Source organism: Bos grunniens, chromosome 11 (genome assembly GCF_055505025.1).
Source record: "Bos grunniens cultivar Pamir isolate PY7600 chromosome 11, Bosgru_T2T1.0, whole genome shotgun sequence".
In the NCBI taxonomy this organism is placed as follows: Eukaryota; Metazoa; Chordata; class Mammalia; order Artiodactyla; family Bovidae; genus Bos; species Bos grunniens.
The window spans coordinates 81,357,429-81,369,543 of record NC_141175.1 but is presented as its reverse complement, the minus strand read 5'-3'; the positions used below and the strand labels follow the sequence as shown (position 1 = coordinate 81,369,543).

The following is a 12,115-nucleotide window of genomic DNA, read 5'->3' as shown; positions in this document are numbered from 1 at the left end:
ACAGCAACCCACACCAGTATTTTCACCTGGAAAATGTCATGAATAGAGCAGCCTAATGGGCTACAGTCCGTGGGGTCAAAAAGAGTATGACACGACAGAGCACACACACACACAAACACACACAAAGCATAGAAGCATGCACTAAGAAAACTTGTTTCAAGTAATTTAATTCAAGATCATCTCAGAACAAAGCTCAGAAATATTTAGAGGAATTAAAAAAAAAAAATCCACATTCCCCACCATAAAATTCACAACTAGCATCCAGTCAGAAATTGTCAACAAGCACAAATGTATGATGCATAGTAAGAACAAAACTTATTTAACAAAATTAGGAGGCAAGGACAGCAAAACATCTGTCATTAACATCTCCATACAGAGAAGAAGGAAGAAAGAAGCATGAGCATATTAAGGACACACGGCATATATTTAAAAAATAAAAAACCCCAAATGAAAAATACAATGTCTGAGATTCAAATACATTCTAGATGTATCTTTGCCTTAGCCAAAGCTCTGCACAGTACAAGTTAGTCTACCTTCTTCAGAATAAAAGACAAGCTCCTTCATGTTTTTTAAAATATTTTACAATCTGATCCTAATCAATGTCTCCAATCTCAACAATAAATACTTGCTGAATAAAAGGGAATGCTCAAAAACAGAGGCAGAAACACAGAATAAATAAGGCCTCAGTAATTGATTCAACAGTGTTGATTATGTGCCAGGTTAATATCTATGTGCTGAACATAGGGCAATAAACATGGAGTTTATGTCCTAATAATCAAAACAGCTGTCACAAAATCTTTTGTCACAAAATAAGAGCAAAATATAAAAAATAAAAAAATATGGCATGCCCTTAGAGGCTTTCATTTTTCCAAACTACCACAAACCAGAAGCAACCTACACGTCCATTGACAGATGAATGGATAAAGATGTGGTACGCCCTATACACACACATACATGCAATGAAATATTATTTAGCCACTGAACAGAATGAAATATTGCCATTTGCGGCAACATGGATGGACCTGGAGATTATACTAAGTAAAGTAAGTCAGAGAGAGAAAAACAAGTATCATATGATCTTGTGAAATGTTAAAAAAAAAAAAAAAAGATACAAATGAACTTATTTACAAAACAGAAACAGATTCAAAGAGAATGAATTTATGGTTGGTTACCAGCATGGGAGAGGGGAGGGAGAAATAGATTGGGAGTTTGAGAATGATATGTACAAACCGTTATATTTAAAATAAATAACCAACGAAGACCTACAGTTAAAAAAAAAAGTCATCTTGTAATTAAATGCTCAAAGCATAAATCAAATATGCATGCAAATTTGTCTATACCTCCTACTCACCATTTTCAGAGTACTTTCTTTTTTGAAACAAAACCTTTACCTGATCAGTATGCATTTCTAGGAAATGTTTGATATAAAAGGCAGCCTAAACTCAATTCAACTACTTAGTAAGAATAAAACAGACCCAAACAAGCAAACAAACAAAAAACAGATAAGATTATTTCAGGTAACTAATATATTACAAGATAAGCATATCTGTTTCTTTCCTCGAATAGTAGGTAAAAAAGACAGAAGAAATCAAGTCCATATTTAGACAAAGACCATATAAGATAATCATCTTACCTTCTAAAGCCTAGAATGAGGCTGCCTCTCAATGAAGCAAATGAGAAAGGCAATGTATTTGATTCCACTGCAAAAGAAAATTATCATCATAAAATTCCAGACCAAAACCAAAAACTTGCATTATCAACATATTTGGAAACACATTTATACCAATATCTTTCAGTTTTCATTTGGGAAGTATTATTTTAAAAATGGAAAAATTTTGATACAAAGTTAATTAGAAAATTGCAGTAATACATATTGGCAATATAAGCTATCTTTTTAAAATATTTTACCTCATTTACATAAATCTATACAACTAATGAATTTATAAATATTCTTCTGTATAACTACATTAACTAACCTAACAGTGTACTCAAAGTCAGCCTGGTACATATACCAAGACTGTATGTTATCGGACAACATGGCACTATGAAGGGAGAGAGTGTCACCACCTTTTAAAAACAGAAGATGCGGGGGGGAGGGGATGCTCCTTCCTGAGAGTTGTGTAGGATTATGTTGAACCATTCACATTTCCTCATTCTACTTTTCACTATGATCTATAATCTGCATTCATGCAAGAGTGACAACCTAAAGCCATAATAACCTCTTGATCTCTGTTAAATAACTGATTTATATTGATCTTTCACTTTTCTGATGATTTTATTTCCTCTACTATTCATTTTGGCATTTAACAGGCACGTTTCAGTGAAACCTCGCATGTTTCAATGCTGACAGTCTAAGCCTAATTTGCCTTAGTGTAAGAATCAGGCTTTAATGCATAAAACCTGACGCCCCACATAACCCTTGTCATAACAAGCATGGGACAGAATCATGGCGGGCATCTCCTGAAGTTATTTTATATAAAATAAATACATAAAATGGTGCCATGTTATAAGTAATTGTTTTCATCTTTTCAGTACATTATGTAAAGTGGCTACAAAAGATTCAAGAGGAACAGAATTATAACAGGTAGGAACCCACTGTGGAGGCAAATTCTGAAGACAGAATTAATAAATAGTTTAGATACCTGGTTAAGATTTTTTAAAAATTCATGGGAAAAGTCACCATAAGTTTTAATATTATTTGTTCATCTCTCTAAATATGAAAAAAAAAGTTAACCCACACACATAAGGAGAATTACTCGAGACCAACTGTCAGATCCCTTGAACACGAAGCCCAAGTTTCTCAGTGGTTTCATGTGACATTAACTCTAAAACCTGTCTCTGAAATGACCTGAATTTAGTTGCTCCAGGAATTTGAAAGTGGATGCACCACATGCTTTTGGGTAACCCTGAATTTCGCTTGATCACGTTATTTTCCATGCCTACAAACTCAAATGGAGAAATGGTTCTTACTATTCCACAAACTTGATCAAGATTAGCTATTTCATAAGTCAGGGGGTTGGAATATACAGCATGGTGACTACAGTTGGTAATACTGTATTTCATATGTGAAAGTTGCCAAGAGATCTTCAGTCCTCATCACAAGAAAAAAAAATTTCGTAACCATGTATGGGGATGGATGTTAACTAGATTTATTCTGGTGATCACTTTCCAATACATACAAATATTGAATTACTATATTATAATGCCTGAAACTAATATTTTATGTCAATTACACCTCAATTTAAAAAAAAGACAATCCATTTACTTTTCGCTACTACTTGCTATTCCTTATAGTAACCAAAAGTGCCTCTCTACAAGCAGCCTACAGCAAATACCAGCAATTACAGAACTAACCACTCTTCAAAGACCTGTAATTCAAGGGAAAGGGAGGACACTCATGGAGTGAGCCGAAATCTTCTGTAGTCTTTAAGTTCATGGCAATTTTCTTTTTCACATTTAATAAACAACCTCTTGAAAAGTTATTTCTAAACTATTCAAATTAGTATTTTACAGATTATTATCAAGCTTTTATTAATTAAAAAGGTCACCAGAAACATTTCAGCCAGCTGGAAGACTGCTGACAGAAAGCATCTAGTTTCCGTAGCAACAAACAAGTCTGAAAAAAATCAAGAGGTTGACAATGAAGTGGAATGGATGGTATGATAAAGGGAAAGGCATCTCTCTTGTATTCACCTTATGTGCCCAGATTCCTGTTAATGCTTCTGTTTTCAACTTGTCAGTATGAAAAATCTATATATTATACAGAGTGGAAGGCAAAATCAATACACTCGGATAGCAGCCTGCATTAATACCCAACCTTACACTCAAATAACTACACCTCTAACAATCACCATTTTTCATACTGACATTTCACCTTTCCCTTTACAATAATACCATAAAATAAAATAAATCCAATTTGGGCATATTTTGAATTAGAGGCTCTATTTTAAATAATGTAGACACAGGTACTATGTACCAACAATCTGGTTTTCACAAAGCTTCCATTTATACAGTTTGAATACATGTTAATCAAAGCTTAGCTTTTAACATTTTAGTGGGCTGGATATTGATGTTTGTATGTTTGTTTTTAAATGGTGCCTTTTCACAAGACCTGAAACACTGTCAAGTTAATGCCATAGATAATGTTAAAATTTTTTAATTAAAAAATGTCTAATTTATTAAAATTAAAATGTCTGATAGTAAAAAAATAATAATAATAATAAGGTTAAAGTTACATGATCTTGGTCTGACTCAGTCACCAACTTTGGCCAAATCATTTAACCTCTCTAAGCCTCTCTTCATCTACCAGTGTATGACTTTTATTAATATGTGATGAACACTGTAAAGCACCCTACCATTTATAAGTGTTTAGTAAACATTTGCTGTGTTTCATTAATGAGGACTGGGGAGCTGGCTTCACATAACTGAGGGCCATAATAAGCATTAGTTTAGAAAACACTTTCAAAAACCACATCTCAGAGGATTTTCACAACTCCCACAAGGTAGAGAGACAGGCAATACAATCCCATTTCATGAAATTGAAACAAAAGAATGGTAGAGAGATTTGTTTCTGATCCCATAATCAGCAGTTTATTATAAATAAGATCCAAGCCTTTCAGGTCCCCATTCCAACCTAACACCATGTTACTTCCAAGGTTCTTTACGTTTTAAAACTATTTCCAAATTATTTTTAAGTTTCAATTCATAAACCGTCTTATCAGGATAATTTTCAAAAAAACTTATAAAAACTTCCTCCCTTTCATGGAAATTACTCTGAACTACCCGAGGCAGGGAGTGAGGGCATGGACTACCCTGTATGTTCTCAAAAGTCACAGAAATTAACACCCGCCAAGTTTACTCCTTATGTTGCATACTTACTAAATGATAAAATATAATCTAAGTTTCCATTTACTGCTTTACTTCTCAATTCAGCTTGAGAAAACACATTATCATCATGTGGACATCCGTTTTCCTAGGGATAAAGCATATTTCAATGATAATATACCTCAGCTTAAAATATTCAAATTTCCTGTTTTTCCATTTCTTTATATCAGAAACTCTAATGATCTTTTATTTTAAAAGATCATTTTCTAAAATACAAATAAATTGAATAACCAAACTTTAGCAAAAGCTATGAATGGAGTTTCAACATCCTAAATTAAATGTTTATCTTTAAATTTACATAATCTGTTACTATTAGAGTGCCTTCCTTCTAGGGAGAGTTTACTACTGAAGACATTAGAACTACTCTCTCATTTACAACAATGTACTAATCCAAAACAAAGAATGTATTGATCCAAGATGATATTTTAAGGCATATAATGAGGTACAGGTCAAATTTATTTTTATTTAACTCCAAATGGGTAATTACTTGTCTCAATATCATATTTAATAATTTAAGTAAATGAGTTGAAATTCACCTGAACATATTTACTGAACCACTTTATAATAACAGCACAATATTAAAAATCAACTAACCAATAATAAGAAATAAAGATAAATTATGGTACATCTATACAATAAGACATTCAATCATAAAAAATAATTTGTGGAATTACATACTATAATGTAAAGGTGCCAAGTGAGAAGAGTAGGTTTTGGGGAAATATGTGGGGAAACTACCTTTTTAAGTGCATTTTTTAACAGTTAAATATGGATAGCACAGTCTCAAAATACACTGTTAAGGACTCAGGGAAGAAAGCTAAAGACACTCAAGACATAAACTGTATCTTTAAGAGGACTGTAATTATGAAATTATTTAAAAGAAAAGACACGCTAACAATATAGAAAAATAAAGGCATTATGTGAATAACCACCTAAGAAACAGGTCTTCTGAGCAAAACATTACATCTTAAAGTATGTGTACTCTACAGAGTTGTTCCTAATTGCCCAGTGCTTTATTCTGAAAATCAAAGTGCAACCATTTGCTGAGCCAGTGCACTATCCAAGTCAATTTTTCACAGGCCCTTTTATAAATGTCTTGCTTATTCTGGTGGGGACAGGAAGTATCTGGTAGGAAAATAAAGCTTTGGGGTCAAACAAAAAATTATTCAAAAAAAAACCGGAATAGTAAATTTATTAAGAGTTTATTATGAAAATTCATAGAGAAGTAAAAGTACTACTCAAAACATAGGTACAGCTACATTGTAGAGTGGGGTTAGAGTGAAATTGTTTTATTTAAATTGTGTGTGATATTGGCACGTTCTCTCTTCAACACAAGACAAATGTTATTTTCCCTTTTAAAGTTTTTTTTAAAGTTTAACAACCTTACAGGTGTTACACTCACCAATATTTTTTTACAAAGCTTTAGAAAGTTATATACCAACATGACCATTTTAGTACTCGGCTCAGTGACTTTTTCCTTGGTTACCACAAAACACTAGGGAGGGAAGATGCTCTCTTCAATTATGAAATTAGAGCCACACTGTGCTCACCTGCAGAACAGCACGAACTGACTTTATACTATCAAAGCTCGGAAACACGTAATTAACGTACGTCTCCTGATCAGGAGTCACTCCCATCTCATGCATTCCTTTCAGGACTTCCACTATACCTGTAAGATCAAATTTAAGAACACAGAGATGAAGAACTGAGAATACATTAACAAAAGATCAAAGTTCAGTTCATCTATTTGAATTTTAATGCAGGAAAAGTACTCAGCATTTTGTTTGTCTGAAAGAGAAAGAACAAAACTGGGTGATAAGATGCTAAATGAAAAAAATTAAACTGCTCCTTCCTACATCTCTCCCTATTAATTCATAAGAAAAATGAAAACAATTAAGCCAGATGCTTAATAATTTCCAGTATCCCAACTGAACAGAGATCATAAAACATCACTGCTATCACACAGCATTGATGGATCTACAAAATAAAACTTGACATGAATAAATATCAGAGACAAGGGATTAGAGGAGTGGGGTGAGAAGAGATCTGTTTAAGACAAAAGTTTTTAAGTTAAGCACGTATGTAAAGAATTCCTTGTGAATTCTTATTAATAACTACCCTGTGAATTCTTATTTAATAACACAAGAAAGAATAATTGATTCTAATGAGCTAGTCTCATTGTATTTTACACTATAAAAGTCTAGTAAATTGTTCGTTCTTTCATTTCCCCCATTCATAAAAACATCTTTTATTAACTTCTCAAAAGGACAGTTCATGTTTTCCAAAGCTATGGTTAGCTTCAAATAGTACAAACATTTTTTTAAATCAGACAATTCTAGAATATTGTCAAACTATTCAGGTGCTACCTACTTTGACAGAAGCAATAGTTTAAGAAAGACCTCATTTATTTTTCTCTTTAGAATTTACTTCTTTAGCTTTATTACTTTCACATTGTTAAAACTTCCCCTAAAAAAAATCCCTGTTTTTGATTTATGGTATTATCTACATAAAAACTATATTTCTTTAAGTTTCTTATGTAATAGATTCTAGTACCAAAACTTGACTATAAATTCTCACTGAATACAGACTTGCATATAGAGACAAGTCTGACTACATTATGAATATTGCACATTTTTTAGATAAAATTCAGATTATGGATCAAAACCTTTTAAATTTAAACAGTTCATTATATTTAAAATTACCCAGTATTTTCAAAACCTTAATTAAATGTATTTTTCACTATGTAAAAACAACACAGGAAAAAAACCCCAAAAGACAAAGCAAGTGCTTACATATAGATTAAAGAGAACATGCATGTCAAGTTGGTCCATACAGCACACACAAGCCTAAACAATAATTGCAAGAAAAATCTGAAGCTATTCCTCCAACAACTCCCTGGGAATTAGTACTAACAACCTTTATATCTATCATAAAAATAGCAAGTCACACTGGGCTCTTCTTCATACGCAAAAATTACTAAGCACTTGGCGCAGTACATAGCTGCTTTACAATTACTAGTAATAGACCTGTGCTAATCTAATGTCCTCAAAGTATCTTCTGGCCAGTAATGACTGCTTTCATGACCACGGTTTAAAGTAAATTTCTAAATTTCAGGTACGACATTACAGTGAAGTGACAAAACAAAAGCAAGGTTTGCAGTTTAAAGAGACTTAGCTTTCAACTCTGGTCCTGGCACTTAATGGCAGAGTAACTGTGAGTAACTCCACTTTCAGTTCAGTTCAGTTCAGTCGTTCAGTCGTGTCCGACTCTTTGCAACCCCATGAATCACAGCACTCAAGGCCTCCCTGTCCATCACCAATTCCCAGAGTTCACCCAAACTCATGTCCACTGAGCTGGTGATGCCATCCAGCCACCTCATCCTCTGTGGTCCACTTCTCCTCCTGCCCCCAATCCCTCCCAGCATCAGAGTCTTTTCCAGTGAGTCAACTCTTCGCATGAGGTGGCCAAAGTACTGGAGTTTCAGCTTCAGCATCAGTCCTTCCAATGAACACCCAGGACTGATCTCCTTTAGGATGGACTGGTTGGATCTCCTTACAGTCCAAGGGACTCTCAAGAGTCTTCTCCAACACCACAGTTCAAAGGCATCAATTCTTCAGAGCTCAGCCTTCTTCACAGTCCAACTCTCACATCCATACATGACCACTGGAAAAACCACAGCCTTGACTAGACGGACCTTTGTTGGCAAAGTAACGTCTCTGCTTTTGAATATGCTGTCTAGGTTGGTCATAACTTTCCTTCCAAGGAGTAAGTGTCTTTTAATTTCATGGCTGCAATCACCATCTGCAGTGATTTTGGAACCCAAAAAAATAAAGTCTGCCACTGTTTCCACTGTTTCCCCATCTATTTCCCATGAAGTGATGGGACCAGATGCCATGATCTTAGTTTTTTATTTCTGCTTTATTGACTATGCCAAAGCCTTTGACTGTGTGGATCACAATAAACTGTGGAAAATTCTGAAAGAGATGGGAATACCAGACCACCTGACCTGCCTCTTGAGAAATGTGTATGCAGGTCAGGAAGCAACAGTTAGAACTGGACATGGAACAACAGACTGGTTCCAAATAGGAAAAGGAGTATGTCAAGGCTGTATATTGTCACCCTGCTTATTTAACTTATATGCAGGGTCCATCATGAGAAACGCTGGGCTGGAAGAAGCACAAGCTGGAATCAAGAGTGCTGGGAGAAATATCAATAACCTCAGATACGCAGATGATACCATCCTTATGGCAGAAAGTGAAGAGGAACTAAAAAGCCTCTTGATGAAAGTCAAAGAGGAGAGTGAGAAAGTTGGCTTAAAGCTCAACATTCAGAAAAACTCCACTTTACTGGGCAACAATTTCTTAGCTTACACACTAGAAATGGCAATATACCCAACCTGTGCCTTCTAGACATTTTAACATATAACAACAATTTAACATGTAACATTTGACTTGATCCTTCTACCCACCATCCATGTAATAAGGCAATACATCAAGGCACTCAATAAACAGAACAATTTTCTGACCTGTAAGAGTCCATGCCTATTAAATGGATGGAAGCAAAGTATCAAAACTGCAAATATTACCCACAGGTATGGAACAAATTCCTGTGGTCTAGGCCTACAGGAAGATGGAGGACATCTGAAAAAACATACTGAACAAAAAGAATCCCAGTATTGCAACTCAGTTTAAACTGATCAGTATATAAAGTTCTATATTAAGAAGGCTTTCATCTCAGCCTACTCAGGGGAAGAGTATAGATTTCTCTACTTAAATAAAGTTGGAAATGCCTCCAGGAGTCCAATAATCTTAATTTTAACAAAAGTGTTAAAGTAAGCATTTTCTTCAATGTCAAAGACATGTCCTAAAATAGAAACACTGTTTACTAACTGCAGGCAGGTGCTTGAAACACTACAAAAAAGGAAAAGCCTACACTTTCCCCTCCAATCAATCAGAAGGACCTAAGATCCAAGTCCTTTTGGACTCAGGAATGATAATAAAGCTCCGTATTATACTTCTCAGGGTGGTCACTAAAACTAAAATCTGTGTGAAACCCTAAAAATACTAAACAAATGTTAATAGTAACAACAACTAAAATATTTTTAGCTGTCTTAAAATACTCTAATAGCATAAAATAACTGTTTCATTTTCTTGCAAACAGGTCAACAAACTAACTACAGACCGAAGATTCCTATACAAACACTTCTCATCATCAATGCCTCAAATATATTTTAATCTCTTAATTCTTCAATCTTCTAATAATGCTTTTAAGGTCAGGAAGAGTGCATTCTGCCTGTTTAGATGACCTGCATTGGTAGCATTTTTAACTTATGTATCTTTCCAACTGAAACTAAGGCAGTTTTATGAAAACCTGGATTCCCATCATTGCTCAGATGAGTTCAGTCAAGGATATTCACTTCAGTAACTATAGTCGGACAGGAAGATGCAAACACTTCTCAGTAAGAAAGGTGACTGATCTGACACACCTACATGTATCTTCCTCAAAAATACAATCCACATTTTAAAAAAATATTCATATATTAACTTAGATAAACAAGGATCCCAAACCTCTGTGAACTTAGAAAATCTAAACGATCTAGTAAACAGTATTTCAAATGTAAGCACCATAAAGTTTATGAATCAAAAGGAAAGTCTCCATTCAAAAGTTTTAAAGGAATTAAAGTACTTCAAACTACTGGGAAAGATACATGGGTTTTCTGAACAAATCCCACTGACTAGGGTTGTTTATGCCACATGATTTTAGACTACCCAGAGAACTCACTTTACAAGGAGGGAATTTCTTATTTTTTTAAAAGTACCCCCTAAAATAAGGATTCTTTTTTATTCTACTTGTTTGACTTAGTATGAACAGAATGCCAGATTTCTAATTTATATCCACTGAAAACTTTGATACAGTTCCATGTATTCTGGCATCAAGTATTACTGCTCAAAGTCTAGAAAACTTATTACCTTAGTGATCTTTAAAAACAAAAAAACTGAACAAGGTTTGAAGCTTCTAATCCAATTCTGAGATTATAGAGAAAATACTATGTTTTAAAAAAAAGAAAAAAAAAAACAGGAAATTAATGTGTGATATAGTATTGTTAACTAAAGTACAGATTTTGTTCAAATTAAAAAAAAAAAAAACTTACTGTAAGCCATTTGGGGAAAAAAAGTAAACTGCTTCCGATAAAACCAGACACAGATGCATCTCCATTTGTTTAGATTTTCAACAGAAAGCATTTTACTAGAAAAATAAAAAGTACCTTCTACTCAACCATTTTACTCAACTGGTATTTAGGCTTTCATACCAGCCTTTCCTTTCATATTTTACCTTTTATATTCTTATTTTCAGGTTTCTAAAAATATACCAAGGCATGTAGATCCTTAATCATTCTGCATTATTTCCTCTCACTTGGGCCAGTCCACTAAAATTCTAAGAGAGGATTTTTCCATTTGTGCCACAGAGAAACACCAGCAAGAAAAGCCATGAGGAAGTCGCTATAAGAATCTTTTTTAGGGCTTGGTGATGGCCAAATCTGCAGCCAGAAAAATTCTATTCAATAAACGTTTGATCATGCTACAGTTGAAAACTTGGTTCAGTCTGATCTGAGCTCTGAATACCTTTCTTTGATTTCCTAGTTTTTATTTTTTCCTTATGAAAAATACTCCTCTACATCCTCCATCTCTGTAGCCATTACTTTCTTCTATTTATTTCTACCAGTTTACATATGACATTCCCCAAAAGATAAAGTCACTGCACTATTAAGAATGTTACTTCTTTATCTTACAGGGTGCTGGAGAATTGATGGTTTTCAACTGTGGTGCTGGAGAAGACTCTTGAGAGTCCCTTGGACTGCAAGGAGATCAAACTAGTCAATCCTAAAAGAAATCAGTCCTGAATATTCATTGGAGGAACTAAAGCTCCAATACTTTGGCCAACTGATGCAAAGAACTGACTCACTGGAAAGACCCTGATGTTGGGAAAGATTGACAGGAGGAGGAGAAGGGGACAACGGAGGTTGAGACGGTTGGATGGCATCACTGACTTGATGGACGTGAGTCTGAGCAAGATCCGGGAGTTGGTGATGGACTGGAAAGCCTGGCGTGCTGCAGTCCATGGGGTCGCAAAGAGTTGGACCCGACTGAGCGACTGAATTGAACGAAACTATATAAAATATGTACAGTCATTGACCTGTTACATGAAGAAAAGTCTGTAGAACACATACTTT

The 12,115-nt window shown here is 34.4% G+C and overlaps 1 protein-coding gene across 3 annotated transcripts in view; it reads right to left on the bottom strand.

Annotated features, from left to right (window-relative positions):
• The window catches only part of LRPPRC (leucine rich pentatricopeptide repeat containing), a 99,379-nt gene that overhangs the window by 64,767 nt on the left and 22,497 nt on the right, over positions 1-12,115 (bottom strand). For all 3 annotated transcript variants that reach the window (XM_086327197.1, XM_086327198.1, XM_086327199.1), the window contains exons 12-14: positions 6,435-6,553; positions 4,879-4,972; positions 1,634-1,700 (exon numbers count right to left, since the gene is read on the bottom strand). In XM_086327197.1, the coding sequence (XP_086183323.1) occupies positions 1,634-1,700; positions 4,879-4,972; positions 6,435-6,553 (280 nt within the window). The remainder of the gene's footprint in view (positions 1-1,633; positions 1,701-4,878; positions 4,973-6,434; positions 6,554-12,115) is intronic.